Source organism: Benincasa hispida, chromosome 2 (genome assembly GCF_009727055.1).
Source record: "Benincasa hispida cultivar B227 chromosome 2, ASM972705v1, whole genome shotgun sequence".
Lineage (NCBI taxonomy): Eukaryota > Viridiplantae > Streptophyta > Magnoliopsida > Cucurbitales > Cucurbitaceae > Benincasa > Benincasa hispida.
This window is the reverse complement of record NC_052350.1, coordinates 14,480,788-14,506,753: the sequence shown is the minus strand read 5'-3', so window position 1 is coordinate 14,506,753 and position 25,966 is coordinate 14,480,788. Positions and strand designations below refer to the sequence as shown.

General features: G+C 32.0%; 1 protein-coding gene across 2 annotated transcripts; it reads left to right on the top strand.

Moving 5' to 3' along the window:
* The first annotated feature begins 2,744 nt into the window (after positions 1 to 2,744).
* Positions 2,745 to 13,277, top strand: LOC120071049 (cadmium/zinc-transporting ATPase HMA3-like). 2 transcript variants are annotated; one of them, XM_039023051.1, is made up of 10 exons: positions 2,745 to 2,905; positions 3,010 to 3,245; positions 6,182 to 6,442; positions 8,553 to 8,650; positions 8,779 to 9,034; positions 9,124 to 9,261; positions 9,672 to 10,002; positions 10,137 to 10,339; positions 10,462 to 10,664; positions 11,025 to 13,277. In XM_039023051.1, the coding sequence occupies exons 2-10, from the start codon at positions 3,023 to 3,025 to the stop codon at positions 13,068 to 13,070; spliced, it is 3,759 nt and encodes a 1,252-aa protein (XP_038878979.1). In that variant the 5' UTR covers positions 2,745 to 2,905; positions 3,010 to 3,022; the 3' UTR covers positions 13,071 to 13,277. The 2 variants fall into 2 exon arrangements, with proteins under 2 accessions (XP_038878979.1, XP_038878980.1); XM_039023052.1 differs by lacking the exon at positions 2,745 to 2,905 and having other exon boundaries at positions 3,076 to 3,245; positions 6,145 to 6,442.
* Positions 13,278 to 25,966: the final 12,689 nt, after the last annotated feature.

Genomic DNA, 25,966 nt, shown 5'->3' with positions numbered 1-25,966 from the left:
TTATTTTATTTTATTTTTTTTATTTGGCAATTGGTAGCCTCTAACGCCGACTAAGACAGTGCAAGTGTAAATAAGACGGCAAACGACCAAACCAGTCACCAACAGTCGCAGTCCCGCATCCGACGTCCCTCGTCCCACGTTCGACATCCCCTGGCCCTCCCTTCAACTTCAATAATCAGCTTCCAGCGAGCACGTCTGGTCGTCTCTCCAGTTCCGTCGTTCACCTCCTGCTCTTCTTCTTCAGCTCCCGTTCAAGTTGCCATCGACCCTGTCCTTCAGGTCCGTCGTTCAAGTTGTCGTTCAAGATTTGAACAAGCTACCGTTCAAGACTCATCACTATAAGTTACAAACTATTTTTTTTAATCAAATTTTGTTTGTTAAAATATTGTTAAATTCATATCATCGTTCCTTTATCGTTAAAATTGTTATAGTTTATTGTTGAAATTTATTTAAATGTTGAACTCTTTGTGTTTGTTAAAATTATTACGGTTGAAATTATTGTACTTTAATGTTGAAATTTATTTAAATATTGAACTCTTTGTGTTTGTTAAAATTATTGTTCTTTACTCTTGCAATTATTATCATTTACTATTGGAGTTTATTTAAATGTTGAACTTTTTGTGTTTGTGCTTTTAAGTTTGTTATATTGGTGGTGTTTGTTTCCTTTCAAAATTGATCTTAGATTGTGCTAAAGAGTTCATTAGCTAGATTTTGAATGCTAGAAGGTATTATTTACACGCTTATATTTTAAAAAAACTAGAATTATGTTTGTTGTTGGTGGAAATTGAATGGGTCAAGTATCCCAGTTTACAATAAATTTTTAGAGAATCCCATTATCTAGTGTTGTTTTACCTATCTTTAACATTTAATATATTAATAAATATATTTTTTTATTATAAATATGGGACAACATAAGGCATCAACACGGAAAAAAATTGTTAAACATTTAGCAACTATTTTAGAAGATGCAGACGACTTTAATGAAGATGGGGTGGTGAATGAGGTATACTCAAGGATTAACATTATTTTTTTTATGACAATTTTTAAAGCTTGTTATCTTCTTTTTTTTATGACATTATTATTTGTTAATTATATTTTAAATATAGAAATAATACTCACAACTAAGGATGAGATGATATTGAGAAAGGAGAAAATTTTGAATGTAAAGTCGTCATCAGTGAAGAGAGAAAGACGAGCAAGTTTATGACTGTGGTTGTTGTATTTGTAATTGTATTAAGACTTTTGACTTTATTTAATTTAAGTTGTAAATTGTGAGGTTCTAAATTGTGTTTATTTCATGGATAAGTCTATTAAATTTTGTTTATTTTTTGTGGACTAGTGCAATTTTAAACAAAGGGACTCGAATTTTTTTTAAAAAAATAATAATAGGGAAATCCTAGGGAGAATGAACAAGGAAATCCCAGAGAGTTAACACGGAATCCTCGTGGGAGTTAACAGGGAAACGAGAGATGGGTCCTGCAAGGACCTTGTTTTCCCGACAGAGAATTCCCGACCCCGCCCCACCCTGACCCGACCTTATTGCCAACCCTATTACCAATTCTAGCCCTTTGTACTATTGAATGACTAGATTAAATATACTTCCTATAAATCTTAAAATTAGTAATTAATTTTGTTAGTTTGAAGTCAACTAAAAAACATCACAGATATATTTTTCCAAATTTATAGATATTAGAGAATAAAAGATATTTAAATTTTTTTTGGTAGGTTTTGGGTCTAGTTTCTATTTGGTCCCTATGTCTCGAAAGTTACACATTTAGTCCTTAAATTTTGATTTTGGTTTCACTTTAATCCCTAAGTTTGAAAATATTACAATTTTACCCTTAAGATTTGAGTTTTGTTTTAATTTGATCTCTAGGTATCAAGATTTTACATTTATAATATCTATTTTTCATTAAATACTCACTTTCAATCATTGACGTCAATGTCTATTAATTAATTTAAAATAATTATGAAGTTAAATTTTAAATTTAATTTTAGAGTGATGACAAATATTGAAACTTAATTAATTATAATTTATTTAATTATTTTAAATGTATTAACATACATGAACATTAAAGACGAAAAATGAATATTTAGTGAAAAGTCGGAGTTAAAAATAAATATTTAATGAATATATATATATATATTTCTCTTTGTTTAAAGTTTGACTATTTTGGGTTCATGAATTTATGGATTTTTAGTGTGTTGTAGATAAAATTATGTTTTTTCAATTAATAAGAAAAAAAATAAGTGATAACCCAACAAAATTCAACCAATCCAAAGAAATTTTCAGGTTGATCTAAAAAAACACACTCAATTCAATTCAACATAACCCGTGTAGACCCTTACCATGGCCCCCCAAAAAGTGGACTTTCGAGATCGAGGTCACGGAATTGGGCCACTTGACCCGACATATATATTTTTTCCCAAGTCTCTTTCTCGATCGGCCCATTTCTTACACTGTTCTTATGATTATTCTAATTTTCTCCAAAAAGTTTATACTCTATTTTTAGTCCAAAAATGACCTATAACAACGGTGATAAATTAGTAGGTGAATGATCTCTTTGATTATCATAAAATAAAATACAAAGAAAACATTGTCAGCCTCGACCCGTCCCTTAAATTTTCCTGTTGTTTTTACAATCACCCTCCACTACAAAATTTCCATTTAAAAAAATAAAAATAAAAATAAAAATGGGACAATAATACACCCAACCCAATCTCTCCTTTATAAAAAGGCATTCCACAATCTTTAATCCTTCATATTATTTTAAGGATCCCTATATATCCTCCTTATGAACTTCATCAATCTTCCACACGAAACGCCTTCTCTTCTTCACTAGCCTTTACCCTTTATTGCTTACTTCTCTCTTTCTCTTTCCCTAAAACACACAAAAAGCCATAGGTTGGTTTTTTATTATTATTATTATTATTATTATATGGTTTTAATTGTGAAAGCGTAGTGGTTGGATTTTGAGGAAATAACATGCGAATGATATCAATTTGCAGAGGAGAGAGGAATATGGCGGCCGGAGAAGAGGCGGCGGCGGGAATGGCCGGAAAGAAGGGTGGTGGGTTGCAGAAAAGTTACTTTGATGTGTTGGGGATTTGTTGTTCGTCGGAAATTCCAGTGATAGAGAATATATTGAAGGAAATTGAAGGGATTAAAGAGATTAGAGTCATTGTTGCCACAAGAACTGTCATTGTTCTTCATGATAATCTTCTTGTTTCTCAAGCACAAATTGGTATGCTCTCTCTCTCTTCATCACATGCTTTTCTTTTTCTTTTATATATGTTTATTTATTTATGAGTTGAACACCAAATTCAAAAGTTGCTGAGATTCCAACCTTTAGGCCTCATTTAATAACTTTTTGGTTGTTTTTTAAAATTAAATCTATAAATACTATTTTTACCTCAAAATTTCTTTATTTGGTTATTACTTTTTATCAATGGTTTAAAAATATTTTAAGGAATAGAAAGAATAACTTTCAAAAAGTTGTTTTTGTTTTTTCTGAATTTGACTAAGAATTGAATCATTGTACTTATAAAAGATACAAATCATTTGAAATAAGTTTAATTTTTTAAAAAAAATACTAGACAGGAGCTTAATTTTTTATTATTATTTTTTTTTTGTTAAAATTCAACTACATTCACATTAACTTTTTTTTTAAAAAAAAATAAACATTACATTAGGATGTGGAATAATTTTTTAAAAAAAGTATAATTAGATTCAAATTAAAAAATTGAATTTAAGATAATTTTTTTTTATCAAATTTAAAGATGAAAATAGTCCTATGAGACAAGCGATTCTTTTTAGATTTTGTTTTTACTACAATGGATGGGAGATTCGAACACTAAAAAAATTGTAATTTTTTTTAATTATTGGTAATATGGCTGTATTTGTTAAAGAAAAATGAGAAATATTAAAAGTATTAAAACTAGAATCGGATAGTTTAGTTAAGGTTCTTGTGTGACTTTTTTTTTTTTTTAATGAAAAGAATGAAATAACATGTTAATCCAAGTAATAAATTTAGATTGAAAGCTTGAAGAATTTAATTATCCTAAAATACATTTTACTTTATTTTAGTATATATAAAGAAATTTCTACTTTTTATACCACCAAGATTCAAAGAATGCGAAAAAAAAATGATTATATTAAATCCAAGTAGTAAATTTTGATTGAAAGCTTGAAGAATTTAATTATCCTAAAATATATTTTACTTTATTTTAGTACATATACAGAAATTTCTACTTTTTATACCACAAAGATTCAAAGAATGCAATAAAAAAAAAAAAAAGATTATATTTTAACATTTTAAAAGAGTATTCGAAATTTGAAACATTTGAGATAATTATTTATTAAAAAAAAAGCTACGTATCTAATAAATTTAATATTTACAAAATAACATCATAAAGTACTAAAAATGGTTAATATTTAAACAAATAACCAAACTTGTGATAAAATTGTTTGCCATTTGTTACGTAAATGGGATTTTGTTTGGTTGGAGGGGAAGGGGGAGTGGAACCCAACTAAATAAAGATGACGTGTAAAATAAATATGTTGGGTCCCACCATAATATATTCCGTTTTAAGTGATTGGTGACGTGGAAATGCTTTCTTTTAACGAGAATAATTTTTCTTTTTTTCACGTCACTTCCGTTTCTTCCCTTTTTTCTTTCAGGTTCCACCTTCAACAAATTTTTTTTATTGAATCAATTTACTATTTTTTTTTTAAAGTTAAAATTAAAATACTGATCCTGGTAATTGTTAACTTGTTCAATTTTCTTTTTTCTTTTTTCTTTCTTTTTCTTTCTTTATTATTATTATTATTTTTGAAAGAAAGACCCCTACTTCTAATTTATTATTGATTCTCTCAAATAGTTTATATTATACATTTTTCATTTTTTGAGAACTTATATTTTTCATATTTATATAGTGTATTTTTTTCATGAAAAAAAATATTATTATTATTATTTAATCATTTCATGGAAATGGGAGGAACTAAATTTATGATTAATTTTAAGAACAATGATTATGCACTTTTTTTTAATATACTAAAAATAAAATTAATTTATTTTTAAAAAATAGCACATGAATGCAGAGCAGCTTGGGCTGCCCTAAGATTTAAAAGGTTGATTTTGATTAAAACAAATATATATCAAAAACTTAATTTTACGATTTTTTTTATGAAAACATCAATTTTGAATGATATTTATGAGAAAATTAAAAAACAAAAAAATAAAAAAAACAAAAAATAAATTTAAATCAGTAAATTAACCTTTTATGATTTTTAAACAAATTAATATATCTATTTTTTTTTATTAAATTGAGGAAAATTATTTAAAATAACAAAACTGCTAAATATATTTTCAAATATAACAAAATGCCACCCTAATAGAAATTAGAGGTGTTCACGGATTGAATTTGGTTGGGTTGAAAGATGTTTTAGACCCAATATTGTACCCAAATAACCCTTATTAAAAAATGAACCCAATCCAATCATGAAATATTTGGATTGGGTTGGTTCGCGTTAATCAGATCATTTATTTAAAATTTTGTTCTAAAAAGAAACAAAATGTAAATATGTAAAAATCTAATTTAATTATTTTTATATAAGATTAACAACTCAATTCAATTTATATAGTAAAAAGTTTATTTTTAAAGTGCAAATAAACTATTGTTGAAGAATAAATTATCCAAAAAATATTGAAATTAAATAAAATTAAAATCAATATACGTATAAATAATTGTGTTATAAATAATAAAACATATATATTTTAAAGTTCATAATAAATTCGGGTTGGTTCGAGTTGATTTGGGTTATATTAGGTGAACCTATGAACCAACCCAACTCATAAAATTTTCATTTATTTGAACCCAACCTAACCCAAATTGCACGAGTTGTGTTGGATTGATTGATTTTTTCGGATCATCGAATTTTTTTAGAAACTTATAGACATCTATTATTGATAGATATTGACTTTTTGTTTTATTTGTAAATATTTTTGTTCATTTTTCTATATTTAATAACAGTTATTATATTTATATTTTGTTATTTATCACATCTTGACGTTTAACCCATTGAAATGGAGAAATATTTATTGAAATATATATATCCATAAATATTTAATAAAATCATTTCAGTTTTCACCATTTTTTTGGGTACTGGAAAATGTGGCAGTTAAAGCCCTAAACCAAGCAAGATTTGAAGCGAACGTTAGAGCGTACGGAGACCAGAAAGATCACCGGAAAAAATGGCCGAGCCCGTATGCGGTGGCGAGTGGGCTGTTGCTTCTGCTGTCGTTACTCAAATATGTCAATCCTATTTTCCGATGGGTGGCTTTGGCCGCCGTCGCAGCCGGAATCTTGCCCATTGTCCTCAAAAGCTTTGCCGCTGTTCGTCATCTCAGAATCGACATCAACATTCTTGCTTTAATTGCAGGTAATTTTCAACTTCCCCATTTTAATTTAACCGTAATTAATTCTCATCTTTTTCTTTTTCCAACTAATTTACCCTTCATTTGGGATGGAATGGAGGAGGTTTAAAAAATTAACATATAAATTTGAAGTTAATAAAATAGGATTGTTTTATGAACTTATTTATAAATATAATAAAATGTAATATATATATATATATATATAGCTAGTTGCTCATTACCATTAATAAACTGTTTGAGAACGTCTCCATACTGTTTCTACAAGTGATGCATGTGGATTGATGATGGATAAATATATAAGACTTTTGAGTAGACCTTTGATGGTTTTAGTTATATATATAACATTTTGATAAATTTGAAAATACTTTTAACAGTTTTATTATTTAACATAATTATTCTAACAAATACGTAATTATGATTTATGAGAAAGATTTAAAACGTAATATATTGGGAAATTTGTTTGAATCAAATAAAAATGGAGAAAAAAAATTAGTAGTATAGCATTTTAATCGTTTATTTATTTAATAAAATCAAGTTTGTGGCATGTTTTTTCCTAATGGTATGAGAATATAGGACATGTAAGATCGATTAAAAAATACAAACTCGATTTTAAGCATTGTTTTGATTGAAAATAAAGAGATGACCATGATTAATATTGTTTCAAGATTGTAATGAATGAAGTTTCGGATTTTCATAGAAATAAATAATAATAAAAAAAAGTTTTGAACATTTTTAGTGCGACAATAAAAAAATTAATATATTGAATTATAAATACATGGAGTTAATTTATTTTTTTAAAATACAATAAGAGTAGAAGATTTAAACTACGTAGTTCTTGATCGTTAATATATTAATATGATAGTTGAACTATGTTTACTTTGACTACATCAAATTAGTTTAGTGAATTATATATATGTAAATAGATGTTTTTAGAAATAAGTAATGTTTTTCTTTAAAGACTAATATGACCGCTATTAAGTTTAGTTAGACACATGTATTATTGACTAAGAGAGTAGAATTTCAAAATTTTCAACTTCTCACTTTGTCGAACTTTTAAAAGAAACAAAGTTGTTCTTTGATAATGTGATCCAGAAGTAACTCCATAGCAAGTAACAAGATCTATAATTATTAATTATTAGTTAAATTATCATAAGTACTTTGACCTTTGAATTTTGAGGTTTGTAGCTAATTGTCTTTGACTTTGAAATTGATAATATGAGTTTATACTAGGTGAGCTACGCTCATCTTGGTCTGTCAATGGAACATTACTTGCATGTTTCACTTATCTTTTAATCATTTAAGAACTATGTGACGATTTTATTTTTTGTGGATATTTATTTACAAGGAAATCCTAAACTTATTTACAAACCATGTCTTGTTTTATTTTTTTTCTTTAAGATAGTTAAAATTACTCTAAAACTTGTATATATTTATTCAAAAGAAGAATTTGTAAAAATAGAAAAATCAGAGAAATTATTTATCAAAAATAGCAAAATTTTAATCTTATAGAGGCAGATAGAAGTCTATCGGTATTTATTAGTAATAGAAATTGATAGAAGTCTATTACTGATAGATGTGGATAGAAGTTTATCAATGTTTATTTGTGTTTTTTTTTTTTTTTTGCTATTTCTGTAAATAGTTTGATATTTTTTTCTATATATAAAATTTAGTGCTTGGTTTATAGAATTTTTGTATTATTGTTATTCTTTTACCCTTAAATTTTGAGTTTAATTTCTATTCGGTTCATAGTTTCAAAATGTTGCATTTTTTTTTTAAATTTTAAATTTTATTTCCATTTAATCAAAAGGTGTAATAGAAAAATGTCACAAGTTGCCATCGGTGCACTAGTTAGAGGGAGAAGAGAAGATGCAAAACTAAGAAAATTCTGATAACAAAAGCTTTGTACAATGTTAACATCAGTTAGAGAGAAAGATAGGGTCGAGATGTAAGCATGTGAAAGAGAACAAAATGAGAGAGGAAGATAATTAAAATTATTAAAAAGATATTTTTAGTTCAATATATCAAATTATAAATGATGGTGGAATAGTTATTACTACTATTATTTTTTTAAAATAAAATAATAAATAAATTAAGATGGTGTTGAAATTATGACAGTGATCGGAACAATTGTGTTGAAGGATTATTTGGAAGCGGCCACCATCGTCTTCCTCTTCACCATCGCCGAATGGCTCGAGTCCAGAGCCGCCCACAAGGTTTCTCTCTCTCCATTATGAAGTCTTCAATTCAACTCAAGTAGCTTCAATTTTTAGTTCACTTTCTGCATTCAAATTATGAATTCTAAAACTCAACCAAATTATGGAACTTGTAAAACTGTGCTTAGGCAAACGCCGTCATGTCATCCCTTCTAAGCATTGCTCCTCAGAAAGCGGTTCTAGCCGACACCGGCGAAGTTGTCGGCGCCGACGAGGTCAAATTAGGGACTCTACTGGCCGTGAAGGCCGGTGAAGACATACCCATTGATGGGATCGTTGTGGAAGGAAAATGCGAAGTAGATGAGAAAACACTTACTGGTGAATCTTTCCCTGTTCCCAAACAAATGGATTCCACTGTTTGGGCTGGGACCATTAATCTAAATGGTATTCTCTCTCTCTCTTTTTGATGATTTTTTTTTTTCCTGCTTTGGATAGTTGGGGAAGTTTTCGATTGTGGGTTCTTTTCTATTTAGGCTATGTTACTATAAAGACTACTGCGCTTGCTGAAGACTGTGTGGTGGCCAAAATGGCTAAGCTGGTTGAAGAGGCCCAAAACAATAAATCTAGAACTCAAAGGTTCATTGACAAATGTGCCAAATTCTATACTCCAGGTTTGTCCACCAACTGTTTGAATATTGTCCTGTGAAAGCCTCAGCTAGTAAATTATTTTTCTTTTCACCCACTTTATCTGTTGCATATCAAAAAAGAATTTTAAGCTAACTTATGGAGGGAAAACAACAAGTAACCTAGTGGCACTCATTCTATTGTTTAAATCGACTTAAGTTTTCGGGTTGAGTGAGAAAGGTAATGATGTTAGAGCGAGAGGACGTGAATTTGAATTCTCATTATATTAGGATTTAGGATTACATATAAAAGAACATTAAAAATATGTATATCTTAACCTATCAACCGAAACTTTGTTGTGGTTTCGATTTTTGTAAGAGATTATCATGAAGGTTAACTTTAGCTCAAACTACTTCTCACATTTGATATTGAAACTGATGATTGTTCTAATATGCAGCTGTTATAATCATATCAACTTGCATATTAGTGATTCCAGTTGCTTTGAGACTTCCCAATCGCCGCCATTGGTTTCACTTGGCCCTGGTTGTGTTAGTAAGCGCATGTCCCTGTGCACTCGTCCTTTCCACGCCTGTTGCATCTTTCTGTGCGCTTACTAAGGCAGCAACGTCTGGTCTCTTAATCAAAGGAGGTGACTACCTTGAAACTCTTGGCAAAATTAAGATCATGGCCTTTGATAAAACTGGGACAATAACAAGAGGTGAATTTATGGTGACTGAGTTTCAAGTTCTTGATAAGGAAAATATGAGCTTAGACACATTGCTATACTGGTAAGTGCAAAACTAATGGTATTTCATCTAGTTCTATTGAATTTTGGAGAGACATTCTTCAAATTTGAAGGGTTTTATGCAGTTTCTAGAAGCTAATCATTTTTTGTGTCAATCTTTGCCTTCTCCCTTCTCAGGGTGTCCAGCATTGAGAGCAAGTCCAGTCATCCGATGGCAGCTGCACTTGTTGATCATGGAAGATCACTATCCGTTGATCCCAAACCTGAAAATGTGGATGACTTTCAAAATTTTCCTGGAGAAGGTGTTCATGGGAGAATTGATGGGAAAGACATCTATATTGGAAATCGAAGAATTGCTATAAGAGCCAACTGTGAAACAGGTTAGATTTTTCACATCAAACAAGTGCTTTATAAATAATTTAAGAGTTTTCTGTTACAGTGGAGAACAAACAAGCACCATCTTTCTCTTAGCATCCTGACTGGTGGATGTAAATGTTTACAGTCCCAGAGATCAAAGATGAAGCGGAGGATGGGAGGACTGTTGGATACATATTCTGTGGAACTACTGCAGCTGGAATCTTTAGTCTATCAGATTCTTGTAGAACAGGAGCTAAGGAGGCCATGGATGAGCTTCGATCTCTCGGTATAAAAACAACCATGCTCACTGGAGACAGTTCTGCAGCAGCCTTGCGAGCACAAAAAGAAGTAAGCATTCTATCCCAAGCTTTGCATGTGCAATATCGACATATAGATTTTTTGTTTCACATGGAGATTTAAAATTCAGTATTTAGATCCATCAAGAAATTTCAGCTGAACTAATTGGTTCATTTGGTTATATGCTTTGGAAACATTTTCGGTTCATGGTCATTATTAAGCAATCCGATTTGAGCTGTATTGGTTATTATTGAATTATTGTTTTGTTCATTCTAGCGTTTACTAGTTTAAAATCCAAACTTGGATGGAAATTTATTCAGAACAAGTAATGGCCCTTGTTACCATATTTAAAAGGCTAAAAATAGGTTATTATCTAAGATAATATAAGTGCTTCTCTGTTCCTATGTGCAGTTGGGAAAGGCTTTACAAACAGTCCATGCAGAACTTCTACCTGAAGACAAGACGAGGCTCATCAATGGCTTCAAAGGGGAGGGACCAACAGCTATGATTGGAGATGGTCTAAACGATGCCCCTGCCTTAGCCACAGCTGATATTGGCATATCAATGGGAATCTCAGGTTCAGCCCTCGCAATAGAAACTGGAGATGTAATTCTAATGACCAATGATATCAGAAAAGTTCCAAAAGCAATTCGGCTTGCAAGAAGAGCTAATAGTAAAGTAATTGAAAATGTGATTCTGTCGGTTGCTCCTAGGATTGCTATACTCGGCCTAGCATTTGGTGGTCATCCGCTTGTTTGGGCAGCAGTTCTTGCTGATGTCGGTGCCTGTGTGCTAGTTATCCTCAACAGTATGCTCCTGCTACGAGGAACTGACGGGCCCAAGGGGAAAAAAGCTGGCAAGTTTTCTGCCACTCACTGTTCCTCCAAACATAAATGCTGTCATGTTAATAGCCATTCAGATGAATATAGTGGCCACACCCATGATAACGGGTGCGACAATCATGGTTCCCACTCTTCTAGACGTCGTCACCATCACCATCACCACAAGCATGAGGACTGTGGCTCTCTCAAGAAAACTCATGATGGTTGTTCACTACAGAACCGTGCTTCCAAGTGTAATTCCAGGTTGAAAAGTTCAAGTTCATGCAAGAAAAGTAAACTTGTGGACTCAAATTCTAAGGTAGATGGTTCTACCAGTAATGTAAAACTCTGTGAACATGATCACGGGTGCAACAATGATAGCTCCGACTATTCTCGTCATAGTCAACATCGCCACCACCACCACCACCATCATCATGAGCACGACGATTGTGGCTCTTTCAAGAAAACTCATGATGTTTGCTTACCTCAGAACTGTGCTTCCAAGTGTGATTCCGGGAAGAAAACTTCAAGTTCATGCAAGAAAAGTAAACTCATGGACTCAAGCTCTAGGGTAGATGATTCTGCAGGAAGTTTAAAACCGTGTGAACATGGACCTGTCCATAACGATCAGCCTGCTGATCATGACCAACATGCTTATGCTTCTTGTGCTGATCATCACGTTGAGGACAAACATAGCTCTCCAAAGAATACTCAAGAGTTTTGCTCGTTTCAGAAGTGTGCATCAAATTCATGTGAGAAAATCAAGTGCTCAAGCTCATCTGCAAGCCTCGATGGATCTGCTGTCATTGTTGAGCTCCATGAAAGTGGATGTTGTACTCATAATACCCAATCCGCTCAACATGATCATGACATCCAAACTCCCAAATGCGATTTGGATGACAGCCACTCATCCAGTCCTGAACATCATATTAGTAATTACTGTTGCTCTCAAAAGAATACTCAGAAGGATTGTTTATCTCATCCAATGTGTCATTCCGAAACCTGCAATTTGAGTCCATGTGGGAAAACCAACTGTGTGGACCTAACTGAGAGGCAACACACGCTTGAATGTAGTACAGAACTCCTCCAAGACCATAAGCATTGTCACCAAGGAAGCTTCGACACTTCCAATTTTGTCTTGGAATCCCATGAAAAGCACAGGAAAACTTGCAGTGAACCTTGTAAATCAAGATCAACAAGCGGATGCACAAAAGATGAATGCAGGGAAAAGGTTGAAATGATAGATGATTGTGCTGAAGCAAACATGCACCACAAGATGAAACAACATCATTGCAATACTCATCCGAGGCTTCAAAATGAAGGGGTTCATCCTCATTGTAAGGCATCAAATGAAGATAATGATGGAGCAATCAGCAATACCGTAAATATCGAGCTCAAACCGGATCATTCAAACCTGAAACGCCCCAACACTTGTAATAAGGCTTTCAGAGGGACAAACAACTGTAAAAGCTGCAAAAGGGGAACCTCGCAACTCAAAATTGGAAAATCTTCTGCAGGTTTGGACAAGAGAGAAATGGGTGGGTGTTGTAAGAGCTACATGAAGGAATGCTGTAGGAAGCATGGTGATATCAGAATGGCGGTCCGAGGAGGCTTAAACGAAATTGTTATAGAATAGATCATGTAGCTAGTTTTTATGATTTCTGTCAATAGTCTTATGTATCTATGCTTTCTCATTAATATTCTTTGTATTCAATACTAGGCAAATGGTACATGATAATGTCATCAGAGAAAGCATGATTACTAGTTATTGCTAGTGTATGAATATATGATGTAGTTGTTCATAATCTTCTGAAGGAAATCAGCATCCTCCCTTCTGAACAAACCATAGAAAGAAATGATTAATCAAAATGCAAATGTTTTCAAAACTGTGGTAGATGCATGAGAATCTGTCTGTTTCAATGGTGAGGAAGGAGATGATGTTTGAGGTAATGTTGATGAAGGATTATTCTGAATGCAAGATGATGGAAAATTCCATTTTCTCCTTCCAATTTACATTATAATGGGAATAGGAATCTGAATCTCATAGGTTTGAGGGAAAAACGATTGCACCCCCCCCCTTTTTTCAGGTTTTCTTGTTCATGTCAACTCAAGAATTTGTCCTCCATGGATAAGATTCTTCACGGCTCTGCTCAAAACTGAATTCTAGTCGGTCATCGGCTCCATATGCAGTCGACGAAGGATTTTTTTAGTCAAATTACAAATTTAATTTGAGTAATACTTGCATATTCATGCATATCCATCCATCCCCTATAATCACAAAGAAAAAATTTTAAGAAAGAAAAGTTCATTATTAGAATATTTGGGTGAGTTGCACAAAGACGATGGAGTCCAGATGTTCCAAATATTTTTATTTAATTTTTGAAGTTTTACTTGTCCTCAAACCATTAAAATTACAAATGTAGGGATGTTTGGGAGGAAAGAATAAAGTTGTGAACTCTGGAATGTTTTGGTCAAACAAAAAGAAAAAAACCAATTCAGTCTCGACGAACTTTGTCCCTTGTTTTTGGATTAAAAACAGAATATATAAAAATTTATGATCACATCATTGAAAACCCTAATAAAACAAATCAGATTCCATTCAACTTTCTTTTGCAGCCAATTGATTCCAAGGCATTTTGGAGAGTCTAAAACAAGTTTTCTTTTTTGAACCTATAAATAGTCATTGCTTAACCACGCATCTTTGTATTAAACTTATATTAGATCCAAGTCCCAAGAGATGGGATTATTTGGATCGAGGAGTAATTCATGAAGAGATTGTGAGTGCAACATGAGCCAAGAATGACTTGCCGGCCGACTTTTCCGTCGGCACAGTCTTCTTCGGCTCTTGTTCCCTCCCAATCTTTCTCATGTTTCATTCTCTCGATCATTTTCAACATTTTCTTACTCCATTCCTATCAATCGACAATGAAAAAAAACTTAATATTGTGAGGACTCTTCATCTTTTCAACGAAGAATCCTCAACAAATTAAACAAAAAATGTGACTTTTGATAGGCATCTTTCGGTCGACACAATATTCTTCTTCAAACTCTTATTCCTTCTCAATCTTTCTTCATGCTTGATCTTGGTTTAAGTTCAATTTTTGGTCAAAATCAATTGATTTGCATAATAAAAATGATGTCAAAACCACTTTAATTAAACTACACTGTATACACCAATTTTCGGTTATTAAAAAACTACAAAGGCACTTGGAAAAGGTCTTCATTGACGCTATTTTATTTTTGAGATGGTATTCGATGAACAATATTTCAATTCTATACCATAAAAGCTTAAGAATTATAAATTAAATCACATGAGCAAGCTAGTGAGAAATCAAAAGATGTGATCAATCTAAAAAATCTCCCCATCTTCACCGGAAGAAGACCGGCCGGTCTGATCTAACTCGTTCCCTACCTTGGTAACAACCCGAGAGAGAAAGTATGCCTTTGGTGGGTTTCTCTCTCTCTCTTTTCATTGAGTAAATTAAGATATTGATTACGATTACTAAGATCAATAGTTAGATTCTCTACCCTGCAATTGTTTATCATCCCATTAAATGCTTTTGAATGGAATAACAACTCGAATCTCCTTGAGAGATTTGAGTAAAGATATATATTACTAATCAACATCAAATATAAATTTTTCTTTATTATATCATTCATCATTTAATTAAAATATGAGTTCATAAATATCATCAACTTTAAAACGAGCAACAACTCTGATCTCATATCAAGTAACCTTTTTACATACTTTCATCCCTATAATACACATTGGGATTCATGACCTAAATCTCTCTTGTATTCTCGTAGTTTGTAAATTTGGTATAAACAAATTGTTATTAATAAAATAATTGTTATTTTATGAGCATACACTCAATCCAATAAATTAAGATCCTAAGTTATTTTATATAATTTAAACATCGATTTAAGTGGTTGGGGGGGGAGGTGGTTAGAGGCACCTACCAGAACTTATGGAAGGATATTTCTAATGAGCTCCCCTCTCTCCCATTTTGTTCGTTGTGTGGTAGGGGAGAGTAGACATACAGGTGGATCATGTTTAAATGATAACCTAAACGGTCTGTAGTAGATGGATAAGACTGGGTAGCTTATCCTGGTGACAAGGGATACAACCCACTTTGTAGATGTTACAAGTGTTGTAGAGTGCTACAAATGATCTGATCCTAATCATTCATGTAGAGACATGTGAGCGGAGTATCTTATAGAAAGAGTTTGTATAAGACCGGACCACGAAATGATTAGTCTCATTATAAAGCGCCGTTAATAATAGAGACTTAAATTTCACCAGGATGACCATAGATGACATGACCTGAATTCTGAACCTATGAAGGCGATCCTTTGATTTGCATAGGTGAAAGGGGTCATATCATCGACTTAATGTAACTATAGGGACAAAACGATAATTCTGACCCAGTTGTACTTACAAGCAATTTGTGAAGGGTCATCGCATTGTTGACTAGTTATATCCATTGGACACTGAAATATATCTGTAATACGAAGAGTGTAGTTGTAGGTTTTTAGTGGAGTGAGCGACGGTTAATGGATGTTGGGTAATTTAATTAAAGAGTTTAATTAATTATCCAAGTAACATTGGAGCTTCAATCTACAGGTTCATAAGATCGCCTCTGTAGCTCAATAAGGATTATTGATAATTAATTTTGGATTAATTTGAATTATTCAAATTATTTAAGGGAATTAATTAAATTAATTATATATGATATATAATTAATATAATGTATTTGATATAATTATATTACATATAATATAGATGATGTATGAATAATGCATAACCTATAGTGGGCTTTTACTATATGGCATACATTATGACATATATAATTAAATTAAACCATACATCAAATGTATAATTTAAATAAAAATTTATGGACCGGGATTGGACTCCTAAACCATTAATTAAATTAATATAATATTTATATTGATTTAATTAATCAAAAGACTAACTATTACATAAATAATAGCCAAACCGTTTTAGAACAAATGAACCGAGTCTTGAACTGCACGAACTAGACCGCCCAACACCTGATTCATATAACTATTTTTTAATATAAATTTGATTTATATTAAATACCATGTATTATTGAGAGAATAAAACTATAGGTTATATTGTATTTGATACAATATAATAACTATAGGTTATGTGTTATATTTGTTATNTTAGAGTGCTTAAGATCCTAATTGCTTCCACATATTGAATGCCAACACCATCAAAATACTCTTATGTTTGGTTAAGAATATTATTTTTATTTATTAAATTAAATTAAATTTCAAAATTAAAGGGGGAGTTACATCTCCCTCCCCTTAATCTTCATCTTCTTCACAGAAGCCAACAAAAAAGCTTCGTGTGACTTTTACACCCAAGGTTTTCTCCAGAGAAAAAATCCCTCTCATCTTTTCCTCCTTCTTCCCAAATTTTAAGCAGAGATCACAATTCTGCTTATTCTCAAACCCTAATAGAGAATATAGAAGGTTCTCTTGTGGTGGTGACCATTTAGGTCGCTGTATTTTTGTTTGAGTTTCGAAGAGTTCGTGACCGAAAGGAGGGATCTTGTGAAGAATTTTGTCTTCAAGGGTAAGTTTCAACTCTTCCCTACTTTCTTTTAAGCATGCTATATTTTATTGTATAATGCATAATTTTATGTTCGGTAAATCGGGATTATGTGAAAAACTAAAATTGGGACGATCCCGCTTCCATTACAGAAATTCATTGTTCCTTCAATTGGTATTAAAGCTGGTTCTTCGTCTCGATTTTTTATTTTTTTAGAATTCATTTTATAGATTAATGGTGGGTATGCATTTTGTATTATTCATATGATGAATGGTTGAATGTTTTTTTTTTTGCGATTTATGGATATTTCGGGATTGGTCTGTAGACTCTATTGCTTTAAGTTTTACAAATTGGTTTATAAGGACCCATTGTTTTGGACATTAATTATTGCAATAGAGTATGTAATTTATTAAAGTATTGAGTCATTTGTGATGTTTCTGGCGAATTACTGGTGAAAACAAGACCCAAATCGAAGAAGAAACAAAGCAAATCGCGTCTATACAATGGCTATTGTATAGTAGCATTGCAACGTTGTGTCATAGTGTTGCAATACCGCAAAGGCAGACGCAAATTTTTTCTGGAGCGTTGCAACGCTAGGTCATAGCATTGCAACGCTCCTAAATAGAAAAAAAAATTGGTTCGTGGTTCAACTAGTTCGCATCCGATTCACTTGGTTCGAGCAGTTCGGGTGTTGGGCGGTCCGATTCGTGCGGTTCAAGACCCGGTTCACCTGTTTTGAACCGGTTTGGCTATTATTTATGTAATACTTAGTCTTTTGATTAATTAAAATAATATAAATATTATATTAACTTAATTAATTGTTTATGAGTCCAATCCCAATCCATAAATTACTATTTAAATTATTCATTTGATGTATGGCTTAACTTAATTATATATGTCATAATGTATGCCATATAGTAAAAGTCCACCCTATAGGTTATTCATACATCATCTATATTATATGTGATATAATTACATCAAATACATTATATTAATTATATCACATACAATTAATTTAATTAATTATATCACATACAATTAATTTAATTAATTATATCATATATAATTAATTCCCTTGAATAATTTGAACAATTCAAATTAATCCAAAATTAATTCTCAATAATCCCCGTTGAGCTACTGATGGGACCTTATGGACTTGTAGATTGAAGCTCCAATGGTACTTGGATAATTAGTTAAACTCTTTAATCACACTACAGATATATTTATGTATCCAATGGATATAAACCGTCAACAGTGCGATGACCCTTCACAAATTGCTCGTAAGTACACCTGGGCCAAAATTATTGTTTTGCCCCTATAGTTATATCTAACTCCTTAAGTACCACTGATCCATTTAATGAACAATAAATCATAGTTCAATTATGACCAAATAAATCATAGTCCAATTATGACCAAATCCCTCTTGCCACATTGTTCAAGCCCTGGAATCAACTATTTACTTCCCCCGACATCAGGGAAGAAATGAATTTCATTTTGTGTAGTTGTGTTCCCAGCTTCCCAATAAGACGAATACTCAAAATGGTAGGCATATTGAGTCGACGATCTGACAACTCTCACCCATGAAAACAAAGAACTGCCTTCATAGTAGAAGTTCACAACTCACTTAAGATTCAGGTCATGTCACCTATGGTCATTCTAGTGAAATAACCAGTGAAATGTAAGTCTCTATTATTAACGATGTTATATAATGAGACTAATCATTTCGTGGTCTGGTCTTATATAAACTCTTTATATGGGATACCCCGCTTACATGTCTCCACATGAATGATTTGAATGATCAGGATCAGATCATTTGTAGCACTTTACAACTCTTGTAACATCTACAAGCAGGCCATATTTGTAGTGTCACAAGGATAAGGTACCAAACCTTATCCACTTGTATATCTCTACATACATGTTTAAATTACATAAAATAACCTAAGATGTTAGTTTATTGGATTGAGTGTATGCTCATAAAATAACAATTATTTTATTAATAACAATTTGTTTATACAAAGTTTACAAACTAAGAGAATACAAAAGAGATTTAGGACACCAATCTCAACAATCTTCTACTTATCCTAAAGCTTAAGGAGCCAAATGTACCATATAAATAAAGTATAAAATATAATAAACTAAAACCTACACTATACTCCAATAACCGTACATATTGGTGAACCAAAAAAAAATATTTAGCTCAACTAACTTTAGACACACATACCTTTGATTAAATGGTCAAATTGAACTAGAAAATAAAAATAAATAAAATATGTCATTTTCCACATGATTGATAAAAATAAATAAATAGATAGAATCTTCCATCACTAGCCATAAATATGAAGAAAAAAAAAAAAAAAAACCCTCACTTTTTCCTTCCCAAAAGTCTCAATTAGGTATTTGCAATTAAAAAAAAAAAATTAGGCTGTTAGGGCCTAGTACCTAGTTAATAATCAATCTCACCCTATTTAAACGACAGATAGTACTAATAAATATATGCCAACATTTTAAACAATTGAATGTAAAGAACTTAGGAATTCTTTGATTGTGATATCTTAATATTGTTAAAATAAATCTTTAATGTATACTTTTAATTTTCATGATCAAATAATCCATTTTGTTTGGTCCAAATAATAAATCTTAGAGTCAAAACATAACTGATTTCTAATTCTCTAGTAATTAGTTAGGGTTGGAAAATGTTTTTTTTTTTATAACTTTTTCTCATATAAAAAAAATATCAAACTACTTACAAAAATAGGAGAAAAAAAAATACTTATAGACATTTCTCTCAGCATCTATCACGTACTATTAATTATAGACTTCTATTAGTTTTTGTCACTAATAAACATTGATAGATACTGATAGATTTCTATCAATCTCTATTAAAGAAAATTAAAATTTGATAATTCTTTTTTTTTTTTTTTTTTACGTTGGGAGAAACCAAAATTCTTGTAGCATCTCTCATTTACATGTAGCATGTATCAACGTTGGGAAAATAGGTACAAATTTCATCAATGAATTAACAATAAATTTGTAAATGTTGTGAAATTGAGGATCACAACGGGAACACGAATATGGAGAAAATATAATATAATAATAATAAATAAGTAAAATATAAAAAATAAAATAATGAAAATTATGAAAATTGGATAATATGAAAAATTGAGTGGAGTTTTGAAATGGATTTCTCACCAATATGTGTTACTTCAAGATCCACCAAATGCCACTATTTATAGGCTAAGTGACAAGTAGGATGTGGTACACTTTGGACACAATGTATGAATGGTTGAATGACACGTGAGTAACATATGTGATAATAGAAAAAATGATATTTGGCATTGTATACTAAGCATAGGCATTGGGAAAAAATTAGTGAAGAAAAAAGAGTATATATTTCATATAATCTAATAGTCCTAAAAGAATATAATATATTCGCTCCTCTTCATGAAAACATCACTTGAGATCTCAAATTTCCGCATTCCAATATTGTTCATCAATTTCTTAAAGGTTATGGTAGGTAATGCCTTTGTAAATAAGTCGGTCAGATTATCCTTTGAACAAATTTATTGTACATTGATGTCACCATTTTCTTCGAGATCATGAGTGTAGAAAAGTTTTGGTGAGATATGTTTTGGTGAAATATGTTTTATTCTATCTCCTTTAATATATTCTCCTTTAATTTGGGTTGCACATGATGTTTTGTCTTCGTATAGTATCGTCGAAATATTTTTATTAGAAGAAAAGCCACATGTTTCACGATTGTGCTGAGTCATTGATCTTAACCATACACATTGTTGACTAGCTTTATGAATTGCAAGGATTTCAACATGATTTGAGAAAGTGACCATTATGGTCTGTTTCACCGATTGTAGTGATATAGCAATTCCTCCACATGTGAATAGATAACCTGTTTGAGATCTAGCTTTGTGTGGATCAGATAAATATCCAAAATCTGCATAACCAACTAGATCTGATTTATTTGAATAAAACAAACCCATATCAATCGTTTCTCGAAGATAATGGGGTATATGTTTAATTCCGTTCCAATGTGTATTTGTTGGAGTATAACTATATCTAGCTAATAGATTTACTGAAAATGCAATGTCTAGTCCTGTATTATTAGCAAGATACATAAGTGCACCAATTACACTAAGATATGGTACTTCAGGACCAAAAAGTTTTTTGTTATTATCTCGATGTCGAAATATATCTTTCTTCACATTTAGTAAACAAACTTCCATTGGAATGTTTAATAGATGTGCTTTGTCAATATAATTTTTTTTCAAAATTTTTCTTATATAAGTTGACCGATGAATAAATATCTCATCTGCTAAATGTTCAATTTGCAAACCAAGACAAAATTTTATTTTTTCGAGATCTTTCATCTCAAATTCTTTCTCAAGATCCTTTGAAAGCTCTTTAAGAGTTCCAATTATGTTTAACTCATCAACATATACCGTTATAATAGCAAATCTTGACTGTGATTTCTTTATAAAAATACACGAACATATTGGATTATTTTGATATCCTTATTTCAACAAACATCCACTCAGACGATTGTACCACATCCGTTCTTATTGTTTCAATCCATATAGTGATCTCTGTAGCTTTATTGAATAAAATTCCTGGGAATTTGATCTATATATTTTAGGTACCTTAAATCTTTTTGGGATTCTCATATAAATATCATTATCAAGAGATTCATAAAAATATGTTGTGACTACATCCATAAGATGTATATCTAAGCATATACAGTCAAACCAATTAAATATCTTAGTGTAATTGCATCCACCACTGGAGAATATGTCTCCTCATAATCAATATCAGATCTTTATGAAAAATCTTGTGCAACTAGTCTCGTTTTATATCTTGTGACCTCATTATTTTCATTTCTTTTTCTAAAAAATATCCATTTGTACCCCACAGGTTTGACACCTTTTGGTGTTTGAACTACTGGTCAAAAAATCCGTTTTGAAAATAAGTTTAATTCTGCCTCGATTGCTTCTTTCCACTGAAGTCAATCTTTTCTATGTCGACATTCTTCAACAAATTTTGGTTTAGAATCCTCATTTTCTAATATAATATCGACATAGTTTATTGAAATCTCATTATTATCTTTATGTATTCCACCTTCCTTATTAGTCATGTCATGAATTTCTTCATGGGTATTTACATCCTCAATCAAGTCTTCTTGATTATTAATTATTTTTCTTTTTCAAGGATTTTTATCTTTGGAACCCACTGGTCTACCTCACTTTTGGCATGTTCCAGACTTATTAGTGACAATTTGCTGTGTTGGGATATCAATTTTTAAGATATTTAATATCGACAATTTGTTGTGTTGGGTGACTTAGTTACTTTGCTTGCATCTATAAATGCATCTAGTAATTGATTTGCTATATTTTGCAAATGAATTGTTTTCTGAACTTCAAGTTCACATTGATCTATATGAGGATCTAAATGAGACAATAACAATGCATTCCATGTAATTCATTTTTTCAACTTCTTAATTCCTCCCACCCTAATCTTGGAAAATTTTTCTCATTATAATGAATATCAACAAACCGTGCAGTAAATACATCACCCGTTAGGGGTTCAAGATATTTAATAATTGATGGGGAGTCATATCCAACATATATTCCTAACCTTATTTGAGGATCTATTTTAGTTGAGATGGAACAACTAGAATATATACTACATATCCAAACATTCTTAGATGAGAAATATTTAGTTCATGACCATAAGCTAATTGTAATGACGAGTATTTATGATAAGCTACTGGCCTAATGGGTACAAGTGACGTTGCATGCAAAATAACATGTCCTCATATGGATGTAGGAAGCTTAGCTCTTATAAGTAATGGTCTTACAATTAATTGCAAACATTTTATAAATGATTTTGCTAAACCATTATGTGTATGAATATGAGCTACAAGATGTTCAACATTTATCCCAATCGACATACAATAATTATCAAAAGCTTGGGATGTAAGTTTACTAGCATTATCAAGACAAATGATCTTAATTGTATAATCAAGAAATTGGCTCTTAACTTAATTATTTGAGCAAGTAATCTTGCAAATGCAAGATTTCTACTTGATAATAAACATACGTGTGATCATCTGCTGGATGCGTCTATTAATACCATAAAATACCTAAATGGTCCATTTTGTAGGTTAATAGGTCCACGTATATCTGTTGAGGTTGATACCCTAAAGTCTCGTGTCCTGTAGTTTGTAAACAATTTGTACGAACGCTTGTGTTATATAATATATGATATTTACTTCACATCTTGTTTTTTGCTCAATTGCATGTTTTTATTTGCTTTACCATAAACCAATAAACATAAAATCCATGGTTATCTGTATGTAACTTAAGCATGTATGTGGTGAAATACAAGTGGATCATGTCTTGAGTAATAACCAAAATGGTCTGTAGTATATGGATACAGGAGGGAAACCTTATATTCTGGTAATGCTACGGATGCGGCCCGCTTTGTGGAATGGTCACAAGTGTTGTGACTTGTCACAGATGATCTGATCCTAATCATTCGTGTAGGGGACATGCAAACATGGGCGTCCTATACAAAGAGTTTTTATAAGACTTGACCATGAAATGATTGAAGGATCTCTTACCGAAGAGTTCCATGAGCACGTTCGGATCGCTCCGATTTCATAGTGATCGAAATACAACAATATACATTCATACGTACAATTATGCAAAAAAATATTAATTAACAATATGCTATAAACAACAAAATAACAAGGGAATGAGTTGTCATACCAGTTGAAGGCAGTCTTCAAACTTTAGAACTCAACGCAGTGGAAACCTCCACCCAATCGTCAACGTAGCAGCGTCAACAACAGTAGCACGAACAACTGCACGAACACAAATGCCATGGGGACGATACCACCAGAAAAGAGCCCTAGACATTCTCGGAATTAGAACACAAAGCGTGGTCTTCGGTGAATTTGGTAGAGGAAGAAGGAAGCACGGATCGTGTAGGCGATAAGCAAATGGGAGGAAAAATGGCGCTATCGCATAGTACAATGCTTATCGTTTAGGAGACACTACACAATCGTGTAGGTTTTACTGAATGATCATTTAGGAAATGGTATACGATTGTTTAGCAAACTTGGCACATACTACGATCGTTTAGGTAAGCTATCCGATCATGTAGGAACTAGTGTACGATCATTTAGGCGCGAGATGGACGATCGTTTAAGCGGAGAGTGTCTATCGTACAGGCTTTCGAAATTCTTAAATGATCGTTTTCTTTTCACCAGCGCGCTCTCTCTTTATCTTTTGGACGACGATTCAAAATGAAGCAATTTCATTTTTATTTCATCGGTTACAATAACCGACTCATTCCCACTAACCCACGTCTAAACGTGATTTTTGGGTTAATTATCATATAATTAACCAACTAAAATATTAATAAATATAATCATATTTATATTTTACCTATAGTTTGATATCACATATTTACTATAGTATTTTTCTCCTTACTATATAAATCATATTTATATCTAATTTCCTCAAAATAATGTATCTCATACATTTAGCAATTATATCATATATAATTAACCAGTCATTATATACATATATATGAACCTTCCTCTTGTCAATTTGAACATTCAAATTAATCCCAAACACTGGTTCTCGACTTTATCCAAGCTACCCAGGGGACCTAATGAACCATGGCTCGAAGCTCCAACGGTCTGAATACTGACTAACTCTAGCCACATAATAGTCATTCTGTGACGCTACTACAGATATATTTCTGTGTCATGGGATATAACCAATCATGGTATGATGACCTTCACAGATACTCTTAAGTAATGGCCAATTATCATTTTGCCCTTAGTTATATTCTCACTCTTTAAGTACCATGATTCCTCTAATGAACAATACAACATGGTCAACTATGTGTGAACACTTCTTGGGCCAGGAGAAGGTGTGGTGCGCACCACATCTTCAAGCCTGCAGAATCACCTTATAGGGAGCTATCTATCTACTTACCCCTACCGTTCGAGAAGGAGGAATTTCATCTTGTGTAGTTGAGTTTCCCAACTCCAAAATCAGACGAATCCCAAATGGTAGTTGAATCGGCGACTGGCCACTCGCACCCATACAATCAAAAGGACCGCTCTAATGGAGGAGTTCTCCAACTCACTCAGGATTGAGGTCATGTCCTTATGGTATACCTAGTGAAGTAAGTCTCTGTCATGAAACGGTGTTATAATAAAGAGACATTAACACTTCGTGGTCATGTCTTATACAACTCTTTATATAGGATGCCTCCGCTTGCATGTCCCCTACACGAATGATCAGGATCAGACCATCTGTGACAAGTCACAACACTTGTGACTATTCCACAAAACGGGCCGCATCCGTAGTGTTACCAGGATAAGGTTTCCCTCCTATATCCATATACTACAGACCATTTTGGTTATCACTCAAGACATGATCTACTAGTATATCACCACATACATGCTTGAGTCACATACAGATAACCAGGGATTTTATGTTTCTTGGTTTGTGGTAAAGCAAATAAAATAAGCAACTGAGAAAAATACAAAATGTGAAGTAAATATTATACATTAACAACACACGCGTTCGTACAAACTGTTTACAAACTACAGGACACGAGACTTTAGGGTATCAACCCCAACAATGTTAACGCCTTGTTATATAACAGCGTTCATGATAGAGACTTCACTTCACTAGAATAACCATAGGTAACATGACCTCAATCCTATGTGAGTTGAGAACTTCTACCATTGAGGGCGGTCCTTTAATTTGTATGGGTGCGAGTGGCCAAGTCGCCGATTCAAATCTACCATTTTGAGGATTCGTCTGATTTGAAAGTTGGGAACTCAGCTACACAAGATGAAATTCGCTCATTCTTCGAAACAGGGATAAGTAGATAGATAGCTCCCCTAAAGGCTGATTCCA

Excerpts from the sequence above, each read along its gene's own strand:
- LOC120071049 (XM_039023051.1), top strand. The coding sequence starts at position 3,023 with ATGGCGGCCGGAGAAGAGGCGGCGGCGGGAATGGCCGGAAAGAAGGGT. Across the intron at positions 6,443-8,552 it reads CATTCTTGCTTTAATTGCAG|TGATCGGAACAATTGTGTTG; the intron begins GTAATTTTCAAC and ends AAATTATGACAG. Across the intron at positions 10,665-11,024 it reads CCTTGCGAGCACAAAAAGAA|TTGGGAAAGGCTTTACAAAC; the intron begins GTAAGCATTCTA and ends TCCTATGTGCAG.